This window comes from Cavia porcellus, unplaced genomic scaffold, assembly GCF_034190915.1.
Source record: "Cavia porcellus strain 051 isolate PalLab524CR breed Dunkin Hartley unplaced genomic scaffold, mCavPor4.1 scaffold_24, whole genome shotgun sequence".
NCBI classification, from domain to species: domain Eukaryota; kingdom Metazoa; phylum Chordata; class Mammalia; order Rodentia; family Caviidae; genus Cavia; species Cavia porcellus.
The window spans coordinates 47,762,066-47,785,424 of record NW_026947507.1 but is presented as its reverse complement, the minus strand read 5'-3'; the positions used below and the strand labels follow the sequence as shown (position 1 = coordinate 47,785,424).

At 51.7% G+C, this 23,359-nt stretch overlaps 1 protein-coding gene across 12 annotated transcripts in view; it reads left to right on the top strand.

The window, feature by feature from the left end:
* Positions 1–23,359, top strand: part of Dlgap2 (DLG associated protein 2) — a 531,604-nt gene that overhangs the window by 493,259 nt on the left and 14,986 nt on the right. For 10 of the 12 annotated variants that reach the window (XM_063235015.1, XM_063235008.1, XM_063235016.1 and 7 more), the window contains 4 exons: positions 11,472–11,818; positions 12,533–12,574; positions 17,737–17,822; positions 19,177–19,604. In XM_063235015.1, coding sequence (XP_063091085.1) covers positions 11,472–11,818; positions 12,533–12,574; positions 17,737–17,822; positions 19,177–19,604 — 903 coding nt within the window. The remainder of the gene's footprint in view (positions 1–11,471; positions 11,819–12,532; positions 12,575–17,736; positions 17,823–19,176; positions 19,605–23,359) is intronic. The other 2 variants (XM_013143569.2, XM_063235014.1) reach the window with 2 other exon arrangements.

Genomic DNA, 23,359 nt, shown 5'->3' with positions numbered 1-23,359 from the left:
TCACAGCTGATCCCTGTAGTCACTAGAAGGAGGGAGAGCTCACCGAGCACTGAGGCAGGGAGCAGTTCGGCCGGGCTTCCTGTGGGGTTGCTCCTGCAGTAACGGATGGGGCAACTGTTTCCAGGACTCGGACTGCTAGTCAGGAGAGAGCGGATTACTCTGCCTGGGTGACTGAGCATTAGAGACGGGCAGACATTTTCAATCCTGTGTGGGTTTTTTGGTTTGTCCATTTGGTCTGTGAACTCTGCTCCTTTGTTGGCCCTTCTTGATTTGAAGAAATATAAATGTATTTAGCACTCACTAGTTCCAGTCTTCAGGAAATGAAGACACACTTCATATAATGTTGTGTTTTACTGGGGAGCAAAGTGTCCTCCATGAACACCTGGAAAAGTCTCCCCAAGAGTGAGGAGTTGAATGTGCTGCCTCAGCCTTCTTTAGGTGACCTCCTATGACCAGGGCAAGTGACCATGCCATCAGCATGCAAGCTTATATGAAGAGGTGGGGAATGTTTCTTGAAAATTTAAATTTAAAAACATTTCTGTAGATAATTTAAGTCAAAATCTGGAAGTGCAAGTAAGGTGGGCTGTTCATAAGTATTTTGGCCAATAGAGTAAAGGTGACTTGAAGTCACAACCTAGGGACATAGCAAAGCTGTTGGCCACCAGAGCATCACTGATGAACCCTGAAGAAGCACGGGCTGTGGGGCTTGCCCTGCTCCCCAGGATGGTGGGAGGTGCCCCAGGATGGGGGGAAGTATCCCCACCATGGTGGGAAGGACTGCCAGGATGAGGAGCAGTGCCCCATGATGGGGATAAGTGCCCCCACAATGGGAGAAGTGTCCCCACTCCCAGAGGAAAAAGGGCTTCCTTTGCCTGCTGGCTGACCTGTCCCTCCTGGCTCCTACTCTGAGTCAAACTTCTGGTCCGTTGTCCTAAGTAGGTGCTACCAGTCTCCTCCCTCCTCCTAGTGTCTGTCAAGCAGAATGACAGGGCATAGCCTCAGACCAGCCTCTTTCATGCAGCTAAAATAAGAGAAATTAGCTCCTTCACAGAAAAGTAAATTGCTGGAGGCCATAAAATCCTAAAACTAGACTGCATCCAAAAAGCCAAGGGATTTATCAAGCATATTTTTGGGAGTATCTGAGTGAGTCATGGGGTCATGACCTTGGGGACTGTATCCAGTCCTTCCCCCTTCCTCTCTGGCTCTTTCCCTGGGCTCTGCTTCCCCGTTGCCATGAGGTGAGCAGATCTCCTCCACCATTATGCTCTGCCATGATGTTCCTACTCAGAGCCAGCTTACCATGGACTGAAATATCTGAAACCATGAGCCAACATTAATATCTGCTCCTCTAAGATGTTTTCCTCAGGTCTTTGGTCACAGTGACAGAAAGGTGACTGATACCCTCCTGTGGCTGTCTCATAGTGAGCTGGACACATACGCACCCCACCTGGGATCAGCCTCAACCCTCAAGGACCCAGGAAGCCAGCCACATGGAGAGGGTAAACCATCATCATTGTCAAACACAACTGAGGCCGCCTGCCCACGTGTAGCCCCATCTGTGTTTAGGCTTCATGCTCCACATCAACCACAGGCACTGCTGAGCCCAAGGCATAGTAAAGAAGACCAGGGAGTTTAGGGCACTCTCTCCTCACCCATGCAGGGCTCACCTCATAAACACTTTCCATGAAACATTTAATTATACTCATACTAAGAGTTTGCCTTTAAGGCCACACTCCTGCAATCTCAACTACTTAGGAGACTTAGGCAAAAGGATCACAAGTTCAAGTCTAGCTTTGGCAATTTAGTGGGACCCTGTTCTCAAAATAAAATTAGGAAAAGGATGGCAGAATAGCTCATGCCAGAACCCCTGCTGGCATGCTTGAGTTCATTCCCCAGTGTTGAAAAGAGAAGAAAAGCTTTTCCATTAAATGAGAGGCCTTCAGTATTCAAGGCCCCAGTGCTGTTATCTTAGACACCATGGCGAGCTTCTCTCCTGGCCACTCCCTGCTCAGGACTGAGAGTGCTCTATGATGCTCTAGGTGGCTCTGATCTAATCATCTGCACCCAGGAAGTGCAGCTGAATTCTGAGTGTAGTCCCAACCCTCCTGCCTGGTGTCACAGGAAATCCACCTGAGTCATTTGTGGTACACCAAAGACCGGCCTGCACAGGACCCCAGGGCCTTGGAGGCACCGTGGAGCTTCCTCTTCACTGACTGTTGGCTCACATTGGCTGCCTTGAGCTCTCAATGTCCCTTCTGCATGCGCCCTCAGTCTGCGACTCTGCATGGTGTGTCACAGGATGGGCTGTGCTCATACACCATGACCTTTTGGCCACTGCCACTTGGCATCTCCTCCTCCACCCAGCCCAGCCACTGCCTCCTGAGTTCAGGTTTTCATAAAAATCGAAGTGACCTTCACAACCTAGAGAAAGGGTCCTGGGGTTGGCTTTCTTCAAAACCAGAATCTCTGAGGGGCCTGAGCCCACTTGACAGGGAAAGCAATGCAGAGAAATAGGAACCCAGCAGGACTTCCTGTGGCATAGCCCAGGTGACACTTCCCATCAGGGTCCCCTGAACTCACTCCAGAGCGTTCTCTAGTGGCAAAAATAGCTTTAAATTTGACCCTCTGGAAGGTGTGCATTCATAGATGTGTACACTGAATTCAAATTGCCTTTCTCTACCTTCAAATCAACTGGGACTCAGAGTGAGATCGAACTCAGCACCCACTTCTTGCTTCAAGACCTGACACCTAGTGACCACCAGCTATTTATAATCAATGTTCAGCACAGGCTTGGAAAAGACAGAATCTCCCTAGCTAGTTTACTGTTTCTGAAACTGGAACAAGAAATTGAATGCGACTGATTACTCTGAAATTAGTCTTCCAACCCCTATTCAAATGCTGAAAATGTAGGCTGCTGCATACCACACATGGCAAGCATGGTTTCCCAATGAGGGGACTTGGATCATGAAATCGGTACCATTGGTAATTTTCAAATACGCAGAAGGTTGCAGTAACAAGCAGGAAGGAAATTGTTACATAGAAAAGAAATGTATATGCATTATGTAAGGCATTCCTTTTTAAAATGTTTAATTACATTGAATTTATTTCATCCTGGTATAGTCATTAAGACGTAGGACCACACTCTACTTTTGCAACACAGAAACAGGCAATGCTTTGAAAATCCCAATGGATTTATCATGGAGGACATACCTGTGTGTATCCATCTTTAAAAAGAGACACAGAAGAATAAAATGATGGATCGTATCTGTGTTACTGTGAGTATAAGATAAAGGTAGATCCACCAGTGAAGGCTTTGGAAGGTTTCCAGCAGTGTGGGCAGTGGAAGATGCACCAAATTCCTGTAGAAAAACCCTCACTGTAAATATGGGTGAGTTCACTCCTCCAGGGCTTCGGATCGGCAGTGTGGACCTCAATGTTTTTCGCTAATGGAAATTGACATTCTTTCTTTTTTAGTTCACTGATTTGTAGCAGGTTGTTACTTCACTACCACTGTGACAATTGATTACACAGTCAATCAGATCAAATCTACAAATGTTTATTTAGTGCCTGAGATCTACACTGCAGAGATGCTTTATATAACATGAAAGGGAACAGAATCTGAAATAGATTTGGACATATACACCAGCCAGATAAATAATCATCACCATGTTCAAAAACTTCTTCTTTAAAACTTACTTGCTGGCATTTAATATGCTCTCCTAAGTAAGGCTAAATTGGTACCCACTGTTCCATGAGCCATGAAGTTCTCAGCATGCCTTTCTCTCCTGCTGACTGCAGAGTGAACGGCATCCCTGAGCCCAGGTTCTGTTAGTCCCAAAACCTCCGGCAGACTGGAGACTCTCAGGCCGCCGTGCCCACTCAGCTCCCTCAGCAGAGCCTGGTCTCCCTAATTCTTCTCTTTTTCCTGGAGACTTAAGTGGCTTTGCCCTGGTTGCATCCCCACCAGGTTAGGTGTGAAATGGAAAGAATCGCCTGTTTCTTTCTTGCCTTGATGACTGACTCCAGTAACCTGGTGGTCACTGACCATGAGACTCCACACAGAAGTGGCCTGGTCTTGCACACTGCAGCAGTGAAACTGCCCTCAGACCCTGATTTGTGGCCTGTGGTGGACAGGTCAGGGAAATGTTGTTGTTGATGTTGTTCATCATCATCATCATCATCGTCACCAGCTGTCCCCCACTAGAATATAAGATCTGTGGGCCAGAGATTTTTCTCATTCCTGACTTGATGGTATGTGAAACAGTGTGGTGGGTAAAGACCTTCACTACACCCTTGTTGAAACGGTGAGCATGTGCACATGGAATAAACCAGGACTGTCCACATGGGCTCTGGTATACTGTCGGCACCACGGGGCCCAGCATCCAGCTCCACCAGGACATGCGGTCCACATATGTCAGGTTACAAGTGGATGAGCTGCCCCTTTTGTGAGCTTAGTAGAACTTCTTTGAGGTTCATTACAAAATTGGCATCTTTCACTCCTCTGGCGCCTGCAGGTAGGGACAGACTTTTTCTGCAGTAAAAGATACAGTATGAGCCACAAGGCACTACTGAGAGCCAGCTGGGAGGCCCGAGTGGAGCAGCTGGAGCGGCTTCTGGCAGTGCAGCAGTCTGAGCCTTGTGTGCTCAGCACACCCATTTCCCCACCAAGCCACCAAGGTGTCGTCCTGAAATCTCCACGATGCTGCCTTCTGCCCCTGTGCGTTTGCCCTGGCCAGGGAAGGACCAGGTTTTCTATAGTACTGCACTGGAAGCCTCCGCCCTGCTGACAGGAGCAGTCCATCCTCAGGGTGCCACAACATTTGAGCACTCAGATGGTGACCCCAGGGTGCCAGCAACAGGAAGGGACACGTCTGTCAGGGCAGCACTTGCTCTTGGTGCAGAGTGTGGGGTCACAGGCAGCCACAGCCACTCATCCCGGAAGGACACTTGGTAGAGCAGAACCACTTTATGTTGCTCCTCTGCTCCCCAGAGCCCAGGTTTCCTGGCCTGGCTCAGACCAGAGGACTGTGCAGGGCTGGCCCGGCAGGGCAGGAGGCCATTCCACATGCGAGGCCTACATCTTGGGAGTCACGCCATTCCACACACAAGGCCTACATCTTGAGAGTCATGCCTGTACCTCCCATGTCACTCCCAGTCACCTCGAAACGCTGACTACACAGCCTGTGGGCTAGGGCCCCGCCACCTCCGCCAGATTCACAGGAGTAGATGGTACTCAGGATGTGTTGGTAAACATCGTTAAGTAGAATCACGTACTGTTTTTAGCCTTGTAAGAAGCATGTGCTTTGTTAATTTTTATCGAAGGTAATTTTCCAATCCTTAAATAAAATGGCACCAGTAACTGGAGATTTATTAACTCAGGTCAGCTGTAAAATCAATTTCATCAGCAAGCAAAATCCCACATATTGGGTTTGCACCTCCCCCAAAGTGTGGTCGTAAAACAGGACTCTGGTGCAACTCAAATGCAGGCTTCACTCACAATACAATGTCCCAAGTGATGCTCCATGCACACACACACACTCCCATACACACATGCACACATGTGGAAACCACAGCAGATGCCATCGCTGTGTCTCTCCCCCTTCACATAGGACACATTAACCAGTGTCACCCGACTCCTGTCCTGGGAGTCACAGTCATTGATGTGCTATTTCCACTGGGAAAAATCATTCTTTCCAAAACTGATTCCATCTAGAAACCTGAGGAATCAGACATAGCTCATCAAAGGAGAGGAGCTGACTTTTTCCAGGGTCAGGGCCATCCAAAGTCCCCTGCATGCTACCTCGGTAAATCACCTTCTTGAGCTCATTGACTGTTCATGGTTTTGTACCTAGAAATGCATGTGGTCTTCATATAATAAACAGTTGGTTCCTTTTCACTTTTCATCAGAAAGTGTAAGTTCTTACTATGTAATAAGATTTTCCACATGAAAAATGGCAGCAGGACACATATCTACCAGCCAGGCAGCTTAGGCTCTGTCTCTCTGTCTCTGGGATGCTCAGTGCTGCTAAGACTGTAATTTCTTGTTAATGGCTTGCAGTGGACATCTCTGCTCACCTCAGTGAGGCCACAGAATTTCCTGGCCATGTAATTCCTTGTGACTTTAGGGAAAGTATGTGTGCATGCCTGTGGGATGCAGTTTCTGTGTCCCTATTGGTGTACACTGAGGTTTCGAGATTGACATTAATCAAAGTATCTTTAATCTTTTATGTTGGATCTGTAGCCACTGAAGTTTGGCTTCTCCAGTGCTCTTTCTGCCATGTGGACATTTACTGCTCAACTGCTGTAATTCCTTTTATGCTGCTGCCCTTGAAGTCCTAATTACAAGAGCAAGGTGAAGTCAAGTGTGGCTCTCACACTCAGTACGCTAGTGTTGCTCCCACTTGAGCACGGTCTTTCAATTACATATTTGTGCTTTACACCATTGAATGCTAATTCCTAAGTTTCCTTGTTGACTTGCAAATGGCATTAAAGGGCTGACTTCAAAAATGGTGTCCAGAGTCCAGGTGGTAAAGGCAGTCAGTGGTGCACCACCACCGATGGTTTGTCCACACTTGTGGCCACGTGAGGGTTCCTGTGCCTACAGATTGGGGAGAGTTTGGCTTCCTTTCATCAGATTAGCTTCCTTCCAATGAGGTGTGCTGCTCCAAATTCTCCTTCAGCACATTGGCTGAAGACCCGAGGAATGTCCTCACAACCACTTTCTGTCATGTTCAAGCAGCCAGGTAGACTAGTGGAGCCTCTGCTGGCCCTGTGCAGCCTGCTGGGCCCGGGCTGTCGGGTCCTGCACTTCCCACTGTGTGGCAACCGGGATGCTTAGCACAGCCAGTGCGGCAGAGGAGCAGTGAGTGTGCCCCAGGTTTCAGGCATTATGGAAGTCTGGATAACCCAGGTGTAACTCTTGGCACTGCCGAGGAGCCGAGCAAGCTGGAAGTAAGCAGCCGTGTGTGTTTTCAGGCCCCTTCCCTCTTCCTTGCCAACCTTGCCACCCACAGCCCCTCCCACATTTGGTGGCCCTGCCACCTTCCTACGCCTTCTGATGCCAGAGTCTGGGCAAGCTCTGCAGTTTCCACAGGAGATGAACTCAGCCCAGCCATACCCTGAAGACCACAGCGTTCTTAATCTCATGAGGTTTTTGTGGGAAATTTTCTGACTTCTGCCCCATGCATGGTCTCTTCGCCTGGAGTGTGGAGCTCACCTTTCTTCATGTTGCCTCGTGTGCACCAAGGGAAGGCACTTTGCAAAGACCTCTGTCCCTCCCCCTCATACTCAGGGTAACTTCCACACTGAGAAACAAAATGCAGGCTCAGGAATTGGACTGTAAAAAACAGCTGCATGCTCCTGTTTCCCAGGTGTAGCTCCCATTTTCCAGGTGTAGCTCCTGATTCCGGGTGTAGCTCCTGTTTCCCAAGAGTGCTGTTTACCTGCAGCAAATGCCAGGATGGGACAAAAGCACCTGTGTCACAGGGCTGTTCCACAGCTCGGAGCTGCTGAGTGTGAGCAGTGTGTCCATCACACGGCTAGCATGTCCCAGGGGCATTGGGTCCCAGGGCATAAGTGCTGTGTGCACAGGGTGTCCTTCCTCCTGGCTGCATCTCACACTTGTAAGGTGACTGGTGCCAGGTTGCTCATTGGAGATCACCGTTATTCTTCCTGCTTGCTACAGATGAAAAACACCAAAGCTTCATGCTGCTGACACAGTGGCCGTCCTTGCCAGCCCTTCACACTAGAGTGGGAAAAGCACCGACCCAGGTTGCAAGATTATGTTGCTGTACCTTTGACCAAGGAGGTTTTGTTGAGCCCAATGGAACCATGGGAAGAAAGGGTGCATGTGTGCTATTGGGGTCTTGCCAAGATTCTCAACTGCCTATATGAGGAGTATGGCGGAAGGATGTCATAAGAAAGAGACAAATTTAGTAATGCATGATATGAGGCTGCGAGATCAATGCCTCAGGATGGGCAAAGGCCAAGACACTCCAAACCAGCACTGTTTATCAGGTGTGTACAATGACAGGAGGGACTAGCAGGAGACTCAGGACAGTGACACTGCAGGCAGTAGATAATCCTGGGGTGACTCCAGACGGTGGAGATGATCTTATGCTAAGCAGGACCTTCCTCTGGAGTGTTGTTTTCCATTTTAGTAGTCTTAGTTTAGTCTTGGTGGGTGGAAGAAGACAGTGTACCCCAAGAGGTAATGAGAAGTCAAAAAAAGGTTGACACCATAATCCCAAACCTCCATTTATCCCTTAGACATGTGTGCAGAATCAGCCCTTGTGAATTTGTGGTCCCTGATAATGTGCCTGTGTGGTGTGTGGATTTGCTCTGAGGGTCCTGGCAGTTCTGTGGCCCTGAGATTCTGTGATTGCCACCTGCTACAGTGAGTCTAAGACACTGAGCTGAACAGAACAGACAGGAAAAGTGAGCAATTACAGTAAACCGCTCACAACATCAGAATAATACAGCATATTAAAATGCATGGAGGCAAGAGTCCAGTCATTAGAACATTTCTATTTCAAAGAGGAGAAAGAAAGAAAGAAAAGAGAATCTCTGAGGTCATTTGATATTTCCTGAGAAAAGAAATAACTTGCAGAAAACTCCATGACTCATGGAGAGAGGGGCCAGGCTGCACCCCAAAGGCTAATGTGACATTGATGTTATTCAGCCTCTGCATAGCTTCTTCCCTGCGGGAAGTCAGATCACAACCCAGCGCCTCTGCAGCCCAGAAAACAGGCTGTGTTTGACAGCACCTTCCCACTGCGAAGTGTCCCCCTCCAGCCACTCTGTGCTCAGGGCTCCCCTTCTGCCCTGCCCCTTGGTCCATGCCGTCTCTCCTGGCCCATCTCTTCATGGTAACTGTGAGCACTTTGGTACCATGATCTTAGTCATAGAAATGCTTTTCTGAAAACTAGTGATTCTTGCAACAGTACAGCCCACAGGATGCCTGAGACACTGGCATTAGGGTGCAGCATGGAGGACACCCCAGCACTGCACCCTGGCCTGTGAGAGCTGAGCACTGATCCTAGGAGCAGCAACCACTGCTACATGTCAAGGAGCAATTTAGCAATTCAGAAATGAAAATTTAGATTTGCTCCCAAAAAGGCTAATTGGGAAGAGTGTAGTAGCTGAAGCAGAGACTTGCACAGCAGGGCTTTGCTGCCTAGTGGAGACGGCGATTCTCCTGGGACTGGACCTGGTCACCTGGGCTGTGTCCTATGAGGCTGCAGGCTGCTCCCACAGGACCCTCTCTGCACCTCACCTGTTTCATGGCTGCACAGCTGTGCCCAGCCTCCATCCAGGCCCCTGGCTGGCAGGGAAGCCCTGCCATGTGGAGACACAGGTACTTCCTGTGGTGCAGGGAGGAGCACTACCCCCAGCCCCGCTCCAGGGAAGGACATGGAAGTGGGTCCTGTTGTTAATTACGGAATGCAGAGCATCCATCTCTACAGGATGCCAGGCTGACAGCTCATCCTCGCTGCAGAGCAGATGCAGGAGGAGGAGAGGAGGGTGATGTTCACCTGCCTGTATGTCCAAGAGCCTCACGGTCCTGCCACACTGTGCTCTGTCAGTAAGGTACTACTTTCAGGGATTTAAGTTCCTTGCTTTCACACATTTGATGAGAACTGTGATGGGATGCACTGTAGAGAAAGCGTCCCAAGAGGTGGGCTTCCCAGTGGATAGGCGCTGTCACGGACATGCAGTTGGAGTCTTGAGCCTGCCCAAGAGGAGGTGCCCTGCATACCAAGGTCCTACAAAACGGGTCCAGCTGGGCAGAGGATGGGGTTGCATGTCCTTCCCAGCCAAACTGGCCTCTCCTGGGAATCTCATGCACCCTGGAGCCTCCAGCATTTCATCTTCATTTCCACATATGCCTTTCAAATAAGCCTGAAAATGGTTCAGATCATGTCCTCTGTCCTCACTGTTTGAGACACACAGAGCAGTTTATAGATTTTTTTTGTGGCCAAAAGTCGCATGAACAAGAAGCTTTTCTCTGCCTGTGTCTGCGACCCTGAGCCTGTGCCTGGGGCCCTGCACCTCCATTCTGGTTCTTTCCAGCATTCTTTAGGCCATTCCCCTTCCCTTGCACCTATGTACCTGGGCACACTCTAGTGCACATCAGCCGGCAGGATGGGTCCCTCACTTCACTTGTCTGTGCTTGGGGCGACGTCTGACACCTTTAATAGGCAAACACAGTCACATCGAGTTGGGTTTGGGATGGGAGCGGGGAAGCATGTGGAATCCTCCAAAAGTCTGTATTTCCACAGCCACCAAAGGCAGCTGATCCCTGATGCTCCCCAAGCCCTAGAGGCAGCCGTGCTTAGTTGGCCCCAGAGAGATGCTGACAGTGCTCCTGCAGGCACTCTGTGCACATGTCACCATCACCCCAATACATGTGGCTCTCACTCCAACGTGGGCACATGTCACTATCACCTCACGTGTCACCGTGATCCCGACAAATGTCACTGTCACCCTATGTGTGTCATCGGCCCCCCAGCACACGTCACCCTCACCCCGTGTATCACCACCACCCCAGCACGTGTCACCCTTGCTCTGGTTCGTGTCCCCACCACCTACACAAGCACTCTGTGGCCTGGGTGGGGCAGAGCATGTGAGTCTCCAGCTTCACAGAGCTCCAGGCAGCTCTTTTTCTTAGAGTAAATAAAAAAGCAATCAGGGCCCTGATCACAGCAATGGAGATGCCACATTCTCAGGGAAGCCAGGGTGGGAAAATCTGAACCTTGGTGGTAGTAAAGGGGCCTGCACTTCTGTACACAGCTCCCCACCACTCTTCACAGCACCTGCTGGAGGCATCCCAGTCAGGCATCCTCCGGGCAGGAGGCGGCAGGTGACACCAGCCTCCAGCCTCCCAGAAGCTCATGCGCCTGACGTCTCCTCTTGGTGGACCCCACACTGGTGCCCAGGGCAGCCCGACACACAGAGGTAGACAACTTCCTGATCCTGGATATTTCCCCTCTCATAAGACAACAGCTGTTCATTACAGAGGTTTTTAGGAAATGCACACAAGCCAGAGAAAATGATACCGACTTTATCACCGAACAGTTACCTCAGTTACCATCTAGTGGAACAGTGTTTCCTTGCACAGGCCTCTGCATGCTTCATCTCTGTGGTCTAAGACCCTGCCTACCTCTTTTATTCATAGTTTTTTTTTAATGAGTGTTTTTTGGTGGCTCCATGGCCTGTGTGAGGTCACAAACATTGCGTTCTGTCCTACCCATGCCACACAGCGCTCACTGGGGTCTCTGAGAGATGCGCCATGACTTCTTCACTGCTGCGAACACACCTTGCAGTCAGCCTCTGAGGCAGTGCTCTGCCCATGTTCTGCACTGCTTGCTCCAGCCAGACAGGCCTGTGGGCTGGTTCCTGGGCAGAACATGCAGCTGTTGTAGGCCAGAGGCCATGGGGAGGCTGCCACTGACGCACTGTGTCTCTTGCAGCTGTCTCCTATGCAAACTACAAGAAGACACCCCCACCGGTGCCACCACGGACCACCTCAAAGCCCCTCATCTCGGTGACAGCCCAGAGCAGCACAGAGTCCACCCAGGATGCCCACCAGGACAGCCGTGCACAGAGGACATGCCCATGGCCGCAGGATGGCCGCAGCCTTTACAGCTCCACGGACAGTCTGGATAGCAACAAGGCCATGAACCTCGCCCTGGAGACGGCTGCAGCCCAGCGCCACACAGATGGCCAGGGCAGCCCTGTGCGGCCCAGTGACAAGACCATCTTAACGTCTGTAGCCGAGGAGCTTCTCAAGAGCCGCTGTTCCTCCATCGGGGTGCAGGTAGCCTCCCGTGCTGCCCCTGGTGCTCCCATCACACATAGTGTAGATCAGGGATGTGGTTGCGGCCCTGAGACATGGGACTCAGAGGGCACTTATGCTGGAGCCATGCCCCATGTGCTGCACCTCAGGAACCCCCAGGGGCATTTCCAGGGTCCCTTGCTGCTAGGCAGCATGAAGAGGCCACCAATGAGTCAGAGGGCACTGACAAGGAGCTGAGAAGGAGCTGTCCCACTTGGGACCTGGGGGCACCTGTGCGGGGCAGGCAGCAGTGCCAGCATCCTATGGCTGTGGCCATTCACATGGCTAGCTTCATAGCTTGAGGGTAACCATAGCCATCGGAGGCCTGGTGCACCCTCCTGAGGGGAGAGTGCCAGCTGCAGCCCAGCCTGCCAGAAGGGCTCGGGCTGCACAGCATGCCAATCAGCAGGAACATCTCAGTTTGTCCTGGTGGCATCTTCTAAGCCTCTGATGGATGGACTTGGCTCCACGGGGCTGCGAACAGGACCCTCCTCAGTCCCACCTGCGCCCCGTGGACCTTAAACACCAGCTGTCTAAAGGCCCATGCCACACCCAGGGAGAGGCGTGGAGCGTGGTGAGAGCCATGTGGCTCTGGCACCAGGTAGGGTAGGTGGGAAGAGCAGCCAGCGCGCAGGGGCAGTGGCCCACTGGCCTCCAAGCCAGGTCCCCACACTGTGGCTTCATTGTTTTGTTTAGGATTCTGAATTCCCTGAACATCAGCCATACCCAAGGTCAGATGTAAGTACCAAAACGCCTCCGAGCCACATCCGCATGACTGTCCTCCTCCCTCCCCGGGACCCTTCCTACAACTGCTCTTGTCACTCTGTGTCCTGGCGCTATGTGCCAGGCACCATGCTGGGCCCCTCTGCAGCACAGACCCTGAATCCCAAGGATGTGGGTGGCCCACCTACAGGAGGATGGGGGGCTCAGCAGTCCCAACCCACATCCCAGACCCTGCTGAGAAAGCAGGCTCCAGTCCCTGCCCGTGGTAAAGGCTTGTGTTCTGTGGATACCCGGGCAGCTGCTTTGCTGACACTCATGCCCACCCCCTTTTGCCCCCCACATGTGCACCCCATGTTCCCTTCGGAGCACGCAGCTGCTGCTCGCACCCAGAGGTCGTGGGCCTGATCTCAGAAACCATGAGTCAGAGTGCTCTGCGACAGAGCCCACGGAAGAAGCCAGGCCTGCACCCACATCCACACCCACTCCCACTCACAGGTGGGTGCAGTCCCTGCCACCACCCCACAGCCAAGCCTCCCCCACGCTTCCTGCCTCTTGGCACCCATGCACCTAGCACAGTGCCTGGCACATAGCAAGCACTCAGTAAATGTTAGATTTGTGAGTGGGAGGGCTTGGGGGACCACCTGTGTGCACAAGGGCACGCAACCTTAGCTGGAAAGGAAGCTGCACTGTGGGTTTATGAGCTCACCATGGTTGATGTGAAATAGTTGAGAAGCTAAAAGGAGAACACAGTGGAAAATAAAACAGCAATACAATCAGGAGAGCGTGGGTCTCCATGCCCCAGAGAGAAACAGTGCGTGGACCCTGAGGTGGGCAGGCGAGTGACACAGAAACCCCAGGGCAGAGGGGCAAAAGCACGAAGCAGATCTCAGCACCAGATGACTACTGGCCCTGCACCCAGTGCCTGCTCTCTGACAGGTGCCTATAATGAGCCCCAGTGCCAGGGGTTATTGTGCCAACCTATGGATGCGGAGAAAGAGGACCAGAGCAGGTGACTTACCTGAGGGCGCACAGCCCAGGTGCCAAGCCCTGATGGAAGCCAGGGCGGCATCCCCTGTCTCTGCCTTGTAGAGCAGAAAGAAAAGCTGCCCTGGTCCTGTGGTGCCCTGGCCTGGATCACAGAGAGGGGTGACAGGTGTGGAGTCCAGTGCTGTGGGCTGCTCCTGGCCCTGCATAGCTCGCTGGAGAGTATGAGCACAGATCCTCCAAATAGTGCACACCCTGCAAGTCTTTGCCATCGAGCACACCTTGTGTGAACATAGCCCTCAGGAACACGTGGCTTATGTAGCTCCCCAGGGTCCCAGGGCACTGCACACCACTTCATTGAGACTTCAGTTTGGGCCTGAGCTGAGGCTGCTGGACTGTGTCTGGTGCCCTGTGAGTGGCTGGCTGCAGCCCGCACCTTCTGTGCCCATACTCCTCCCTCCCTTCCTTGCTTAGATGAGACACACTGGAGGTCTTCATACCCCAGTGCTGAGCACCACTGTCAGCCAAGGCTCAGGAACCTGCAAGTTACCATGCACATACACATGCACATGCACGCACACAGACACACACGGGCACACACGAGCAGCCGGGCTTGGAGCCAGGCAAGATGAGGAGAGGGCAGGCTCCCATTATGCTGAGTGCCCTGGATGGGTGCCTAGCCAGGGCTCACACGCAGCCTTCTCTCCTTCCACTCATTTCTACTATGACCATACTCTTCGGGTGGTGGAAGTAGCCTAGTGCAATACACAGAAACCCCACATTATCTCTGCACTGGGATGATTATTACCTCGCACATCCCTTCCTGGCCACGGGGCCGAGGGGCAGCCTCAGAGGCCCTGAGATACTCAGGTTAGCATCTTTAGCATCTACAAGGTGGAGGCACTGCTGCCCCAGCAGACGCTGTGGGTCCCACAGAGCTCCAGGTTGGCCGTGGGTCCCCACAAAAAACAGAACATGCTGGCATCAAAAGCACGCACTTCTGCAGGGGGCTTGGACAGCCCAGCTGTGAAAGAAGAGATTTCAGATAGGAGCTCTGGCTGCCAGATTCAGGGATCTGCTCCCTCCCCTACCAGCCCAGGCTTCTCTCAGGAGCCATGGAAAGCTGCCAGGCATGATTGCACATCCTGAAAATCCTTGGTAGCACTTTGGGAGGCTGAAGCAGGAGGGTGGCAAGTTCTAACACAGCCTGGGCTACATAATGACTTAGCAAGACCTCATTTCAAAATATAGCAATAGAAAAAGGGCAAGGATGTAGCTCAGTTTCAGTACTAAAAAACAAACAGAAAACAAAACCCAGAAAGCTGGGCTCAGACCCACAGTGCCTGGCCCAGGCATACAGCCAGACTGGTCTGTATGCAAGTAGGACCAGAGCACAGGAGGCCACCGCTCCAAAGGTCATCCATATCAGCACCGCACTGAGTATGCACGTACACACACATATGTGCAGAGGACCACACACACATGCCAGCTACACGAAGCTCCCCGTTCTCACACACACCACAGGTGCCAGTGCCCTCTTCTCCTTGATTCTGGCTCAATTAATCCCCCTCCTCGTCCAAAGCTGAGCAGGTGCACTCAAGGTCCCTCCAGCCCATGTGGCAGTCAACATGTAATTGCCTGTGTCTGTGTCTCTCTTCCCCATTCATCAGGGAATCTCTCACACACAACCTGGATCCCAGACCAGTTTGCCTAAGCGGCAATGTTGCTGATTTGTCCCCAGAAGTCTCCACACTGTGGGTCTACAAGTGAATATGCACACATAGCTCCAGAACATTCCATTCCTTCCCATGTGGGCAGGTTTCCTGGGAGATCCCCAGGTTCCTCTCCACTGTGCAGAACAGAGCTCTGTCCTTGGCCCTGCTCCTGGCTTACCGGAAGCCCCTAGCTGCCCAGGTTTCCTAGAGCTGGTACCTGTACCCTCCTCCTGACCACCTCAGCTCCACTGTGCCTTTCATTCTTTGCCTCCAAGCACAGGGAGTTCCATTTGTCTTTGGAAGGTGTCTTGTGACAGCTGCTGGGAAATTGATGAAAGTCGCTTGGTATGTTGTAATTCAATCCATGCCTGACTCTCCTGATGTCCCGAGAGTTGAGATGAGAACACCAGGAATTATGTTTTCAGTAGACAGACTGCCCTGGCTCAGGCTCCATCCCAAAAGCTTTAACTCACTCTTTCGGGAGCTCAGATTTTTCTGTTTCAGGTACACATGCAAAGATTCCGCTCTCCTACAGTTCTAGACCAGCTTGTAGCAGGACTTGACCAGTCCCAGAAGCTGTATTTTTCACAAAATTATATTAGAGAAAATTTGAAGACTAAAGGGGAAAAAATGTTATGTTTTGCTGTCTTCTTCTTGGCACTGGTGTTTGACAGGTGTCCATGACTAGGTTTTGCCTCTGTGGGTCACATGCACGGGGGATGCCCCAGCATCAAGAGCCTACCCGGTTTAGTCATACACATCCAAGCATCTCTGTGCTTGAACATCCTCACTGGCGTGTGAATGCGTGTATCAGTGAGAAAATGTCCCTGCATTGGCTGTCACCTTCTGCCCCCCAGCCCCATTTCCATAATTCTTCCAACGAGCACTGCTGCACTACAGTCCCCACACACATTTGGGGTGCAGCACTGTCCCTCAGGCAAGAGGCCAAGGTCCACGAGTACTCAAGACACTGTTTATAAGCACCTGCATGCTTTGATATAATTCTCTAAAGATAACACATGAAGTTATTTCACCATGCCGTGTGTGTCAGACCGGGCTGTATGAATCCACGTGTATTCACCTTTGCCCTGGCAGCCGTGCCTCACACACAGGTACACAGTGCAGACACACACTGACAGCAGCATCCTTAATAACACCAGAGCTGGAAGGGACCAGAATGTCCCTGCACTGAAGACTGACTCGGTGCTTTGGGTTGTGGTCATGAACTATTGGTGGGTAGCATGCATTTAGAACACAAGACAACTGCCACATCCCTGCAGGAACCTTACACATACTCACTTTTATTATGATCACATTGTGATCATCGTGCTGCATGGTGAGGAACAAAGCGATGTGCTCGTGGGCAGGGGAGACTGCTCTTCCCAGAGAGCTGCCCCGAGGTCATCAACTCCTTCCAACTGCCAGGCCCAGCGCCTGTGCTGACCCCAGCCCGCATGGCAGGACCACACAGCACAGGAACCCTGGCCCTACCCTTGAGAGCTGAGCGTCCTAGGCAAGTCATCTCTTGCTGTGCCCTCAGCAAGCAGCCTGGCAGGATGCAGAGGACGTGCAGAGCAAACTCCACCATAGTCCTGTTCTTGGGTGTGTCAGGCTGCAGCTCCAGCTGGAACTTCAGGGTGCCAGCCCAGTTCCCTCCCACAGGAACTGGTCCCAGCTTAAGACAAATGTTTAAAGCTTAGTGGTGACATTTCCAAGGGCCCAAGGTCCTTTAGGTATCAGAGGTAATATTTTGTGACAAAAGCCAGGTAACGCTCAGCACCTGGAAGGCTCTTTATGGCTCCATTAATCTTGGTTTCATAGACTTCTCATGGGTCCTTTGAGTCGGTTGTTTTCTGAGCTAGAATCTCCTCATGTGGTAACTTTACACAGCTGATGATCATTAAAACACCTGGGCGGGGTGGGAGGCCCACAGTAGCCAGCCCAGATTCTACAGGGTGCCTGCACCCAGCAGGAGACCGCCACATAGGTAGAGACCTTACCTCCATGTTGCTTATGGCCACTTCACTCCCTGCCTATGTCTCTCTGTATGTGAGTGCAGCCATTGGTATAATTCTCTTAAATTGTTTATTTGTTGTTGTTAGCTGTGTTTGGTTCATGCTATACTTCCTGTCTTCACTGTAGGTTGTGATAAGAGCTTTTAAGTCCTGTAATAATGCAGTCCAACAAAGCATATTTTTTGCTGGAGCTGAACTAAATAGTTTTATTTGCATACATTTAGGACTGAAGTGTAGCCTTGAGTTCAAGTAGTTATGTAAAATGTGGTGAAAGGCAGTAGAGCCATAATTACACTGATACGAATGCATTTCCCTCTCTCTGTGATGTTAGAGGGTCAAGTGCATTTCAGCATTATTAAACAAATGCGTAATTAATTACAGTAAATGGACAGCAACAAAAACTCCTAGTCCCTGGCCTGAGTCCCATGTTCTGTTCTGAGTGAGATGTTCTGTGTTGAATCAGGTGGAAACGGCGACAGACTCTGACACAGAGAGCCGTGGCCTGCGGGAGTACCACTCCGTCGGGGTGCAAGTGGAAGACGAGAAGCGGTAACTAAGGCAGCCTTCCGGGTGCCTGGGCTCGCCAGAGCATCCAGGTGGCACTGCCATCCATGCCACGGGGCTGTGTGTTTAGCATTTCTGTGTGGATCGCCCAAGTTGGGTCAGTGTGTACTGGGGTCTGGTTTCAACAAGACACACTGCCCTGGTTCTTTCTAAAGTAATTCAGCACTGAGTGGGGAGCCTGGCTGGGCCCTGGAACCCGAAGCCTTCACCCAAAGGAGAAAGAGGCTGAGGAGGAAGCACAGGCGAGGTTCTCATGTGTGATGCTGAGCACCTGGTGGGGACAGAGAGGATGAAGCCAGTGCAGGACTTCACCACACCAGGAGGCTCTCTCGTTTCTCAAGCACTGCCTCAAAATCAAATGCAGAGGCTCTGTTACCATGGGGTTATTTTGGTAACAAGCACAGAAACAATATTCTAGTTTACATGTGAGTGTAGATTTTCAAGTGCATAAAAACAAATCTTACCAGAAGCGTCACACCCTGAGCTTCAGTTTGCATCTGTGCATACAGTGTTGGGCATCATCACACTGAGTAGGGCACTGCACCTGGCCTTTGAAGGCTCAGAGCACCGGGAATTTCAAGGCTCCAGCTCAAGGTTTCCCTGGACTAAGGCTGATCTGACACCTGCTCACCCTGCACCCAGGGGCTCAAGTGCCTGGCGCCACCAGCAGAGAGAGCAAGTGGCCACTCAACACAGCTGCTCCCACAGCAGTGCCTCTCTATGGGCTCATTAGTGCAAGCTGCAGTGATGGGATTGCAGACACATGCACACTGCACTGTCACACCACACAGGCTTTGTGCACAGGTGCAGGGACACACATACACCACCATGTGTACACACACACCAGCCCTGGGCACAGACAGTGCTCATCCACTGCACTCAGTCTCTGATTCTGAGCTTGTTCTCCCATGTCCCCATGGCCAGGCACACTGAAATGGTGACACTTGGATGCATACAAAGAAAATGCACAAGTCCCAGCTATGTCTGCTCTCGGGAGCAGAGGGGACAGTACTGAGTTATCCTAGGAGAGAGGACTTGGGCCCTGCAGTGGGACCTGGAGGTCACAGGCATCCCTGTGACCTAGTTACCTATACAACAGAAGTCTCACCAGGCACATTGTAGTGGTGGTATACACATCCGCAGGTGTTTGTAGAGAAGGGTGGCCACCAAACCAGGGCTCTTGCTGTCATCCACCACGCTGACATCTGAGAACATTCTTGAGACCTGGGGCATAGGAGTGGTCAGGGTCCAGCACAGAGAGTGGGGCTCACACAGGGTGTGTGTGTGTGTCCTGTGTGTCCATGAGGGAGAGCCCACATCTGTCTCCTTGCTCCCCCAGGCATGGGCGTTTCAAGCGCTCCAACAGTGTCACGGCCGCAGTGCAGGCCGACCTGGAGCTGGAAGGCTTCCCAGGCCACACTACCATGGAGGACAAGGGGCTCCAGTTCGGCTCTTCCTTCCAGCGGCACTCAGAACCCAGCACGCCAACCCAGTACGGGGCGGTGAGGACTGTGCGGACGCAGGGCCTCTTCAGTTACCGAGAGGACTATCGGACCCAGGTGGACACCTCCAGCCTGCCTGCCCCAGAGCCCTGGCTGGAACCCGCTCTGGAGCCTGTGGAGACTGGGAGGATGTCCCCATGCCGCAGGGATGGCTCATGGTTCCTGAAGCTGCTCCACACAGAGACCAAGCGGATGGAGGGCTGGTGCAAAGAGATGGAGAGGGAAGCCGAAGAGAACGACCTCTCAGAAGAAAGTAAGGAAGCAGGTTTGGCCCGGGCCCCACCCCAACGCTGGTCCTTTTACAGGAAGGCAGACAAACCAGTGACAGTGCCAAGGGGAAGATCCCTGCAGTGTCTGAGTGAATGCAGATACATTTGCTTTCAGCTGCTTCCCACCCAGGTCCACAAGACAGTGCAGATGCTGGGGTAGTGCAGGGGCAGCCCGGCTTTGGGCTTCTGTGTGGTCACACAGGTTGAATGTGAGATCAGTGATGCTGACTCTGCTCTTCTCAGGGGCACAGTTCCTCTCATTTTCCTGAATTCTAGCAGTAACTTAATCTGGAGCATTTATATCATTTGTCCCACGTTTATAAAAACCTGCCTTTCCTTGTGCCAAAGGAAAGTTTTAGGTAAGTAGAAGAGTTAAGGTTGCCTCCAAGATGGCCCCTTGTTGTGGGGTGCAGTGTGACTTGTGAGACCCCCCTCCCCACTGCAGACCCGGGCCCACTCTCTGAGACCAGTTTCTCCACACAGAGGGACAGCTCTGGCTCCCACTTGCCTCTCGGAATACTGTGCTAACCAGAGGCTGGAGCAGAGGGCGGAATGAGGGAAGGCCAATGGACCCCAGAGCTCCTACTGATCAGGGCTCAGCTCCTTTGGACATTGATCACGGTGTCTCCTGATGTCATTTGAACTCACAGCATCCAGGCTACATTCAGAAAGTTGCAGTACTCCGAATCATGCCACTAGCCATTGCTGTTACTGTTCCTGCTACAATGAGGAATGAAATCTTGGACAGAGAGAAAGTTAGAGGAAGTGCGAAAAGACAGAAGCCTCCCAGCAGCTGGGAGGGCCCTGAAAACAGTTGCCAGAGTGGACTCCTTGTCTGGAGTTTTCCATGGATAAGCAGAACACGAATCTGCTCAGTGCCCAGTAGTCACCTATTACAGCAGCCCCATGGGTTTAAAGTAACCACTGGGCCCAGGCTTTCTAATGCAGAGTTCAAAAGAGAAACCAGTTACGTGGGACTTTAAATTCCTGGAAATCCAGCCATGGCCTGTGGGGAGGTGCTGTTTACTTGGTGCTTTCCTTTCTGCCTAAGGAGTTTCCTTGCTGGGGGCAGAATCCTTGTCTTGGCTCCTGTCACTTCCCGTGTTTGCTTTCTCCTTTGCAAACTTAGGTGTCTGGCTAGTGTGAGTCAGCACTCAGACCCTAGAAAGCTGCACAGCTGTTATCTTTGTAAGGTTGACCAGCCGACCAGCCAGATTCCAGCCCAGGCCTGTCCCTGGCTGGCTACCTATCAAGATGCTAAATAGTAAACTGCCTCTTGCAGCTGCTATGTTTACAAACAAACAGAAATACCACCCTTATCATTATCTTCCACACAGCACTTGCCCTGTACTTTTAATTTAGTTGCTTTCCTCAAAGTTTATAGTTTGTTTGTTTGTTTAAAATACTAATAGGAGAAGAAGAAGAACCCCAGGGCAGCATTTTGAGCACTCATGATGTCCCAGCTTCATGCTGAGTGTTTTCCCAAACCACCCTATGCTCCCCTTGTGAACAAGAAAGCATTACTGTCCACAAGGAAACCGTGGCATCAAGAATCCATGTCTCTCCCCAAAGCACAAAGTGCGGTGGTGGAGCCAGGACCCAACGCACTGTGGCAGGAGACATCTGAGGTTGCCCAGTCATGGCACTGCCCTATAACCACTTCCTCTGGTGTGGCCTCCTCCCCTCTGTGCTCTGAGGTGTCACCCCGCCTCTATTTTAGGAAGTGTGTCTGCCCTGTGCATAACCATTTTCTTCTTTCTGATCTACCACAGCTGTGATACCCACCGAAGTCCAAAGAGAATCTCTGGGGTGATAGAGCACATCTGTGGGTTCCCTTGCATGGGAACCAGAGGTGCCAGTTAGGGGACAATTCCTTCCCAATGTAAGGATGGAAAGCTTACCAGTTAGAAGGCCTCAGTGCTGACACATTGCCATAGTCACAATATTCTCCCTGGGGACATCCAAGAACACATAGAAAACTCTGTGCACCACATGCAGAGCTGAGCTTCTAAGCTGGGGGTCCCTGGTCAGCAGTGAAGGCTCACCCCACAGATGCAAATGTATCTCTCCACTGGCCTGAGTCACACAGTGCACCCAGAACTGTCCCATTGATGCACAGTGTGTGGGGAACATCTGCAGCTCCCAATTCTGTTACCCAAATGTGCTTTGTCAACTGGTTTTGAACACTTGGCTTCATCTTCCAGACTCTCCTTCCTGTATACATTCAGCAGGATCCACTGAACACTGGCTATGGGCAGAGAATCTGTAGGTAAGAATAATTCAAAAAGGAATAAGCAAAGAACCTGACAAAGACCAGGAGAAATAAGACCAGGAGAGACCATGGAAAATATCGTATAATGAAAGTTCAGATGGCATGCCTTACAAAGCCAAGATCTAGGTGGACATGGTGGCTCCCAGTACTTTGGATGGCTGAGGCAGGAGGACCACAAGATCAAGCCACCCTGGACAATTTAACAAGACCCTGTCTCAAAATAAAAGACCAGAGATGCAGCTCAAAGTGAAGCCTCTGGGTTCCATCTCCAGTCCTCACATACACACACACAAAGAGACAGAAAGAGAGGAATCTGAGACATACTTTCAATTGGGAAAACCCCTGGCCAGCTCTCTGAAGTAGGCAGCTTTGCTCTGGGCCCTAGAAGAAGGCTGGATTTGGTCAAACAGGACGGGGTGCTGAAGGACGAAGTGCAGGGGAAGGGAACAGAAGCCATTGTTGGGCTCCTCTTGAGAGGAGCGCATGGCCCACACACCTGGAAGACACCGGCTCCCTGGCCTCTTGAGCCCAGTGGCTGCCTCACTGCCCTCCATGACATAGTATTTCCCAAAGGCTACCACAGCCCTGGGTGTCTCCGATCCTGTGTCCACTTGCCTGGGCGGTTCCATCTTCTTGCAAGCAGCAGCCAGGTGGACGCAAGCCTTGGCTACTCCAGGGCGCCGCCGCAGTGCCCGACAGGGGGCGCTCTGCATTCGGGAAGAGGAGAAGGGGAGAGCAGTACCTGGGCCCAAGGGCCTGAGCTGTCACCACCTGCGAGCTGCTGCGAGGGACTCCGGGCCCCAGACCTCAGCTCCACAGCCTGAATGTGAGCACTTCGCCACTCAGCGTGAGCCCAGGCTGCAAGCCTGGAGCAAGCCCAGTGCGAGCAGGTGTGCTGTCATGTGGTGTTCTGATTTCCAGTCTCTGGATCCTTCCCCTTCTGCTGGGCAGAGCAGGGGAGATAGGCGCTCGTCCTCCCTGCAAGGTAAACCCGCACCAGGTCTAGGTGTTTCCCTCCTGGTGCTCCAAGGTCAAATGACCTCCCATTGAGGTTCCAATTTTAGCAACAGATAGAGTCATTAGTCTTAGCACATTTTAAATACAGATGGAATTAAATGGCTCATTTGGCCAAAACTCTAAGCTCTGAGTATTGAAATTTCCACTGCATGAAAGAATTTTTGCCTACACAGTGACTACATAATCGCAGTGCAGTGGATTTCTGTCCTCTGTGGTTGACAGCACTGTCAGGAGGGCCACACGCTGGCTTTCATGAAGTCGGCTGTGCAGGCTTCCTGTCCTCCGCAAACACACAGAAGGGTTCCAGGAGGCTGTGCCTCCTTCTTCCATTAATTCTGCAGAACACAGCAATAGACAACATCAGGTACCTCCTGTGCAACAAGCAGCAGCCGAGCAGTCCAGAGCTGTGGCGGGCAGATCCTGGGCCTGGCCAGGGGGCGCTCAGAAGACCCCAACAAGTGA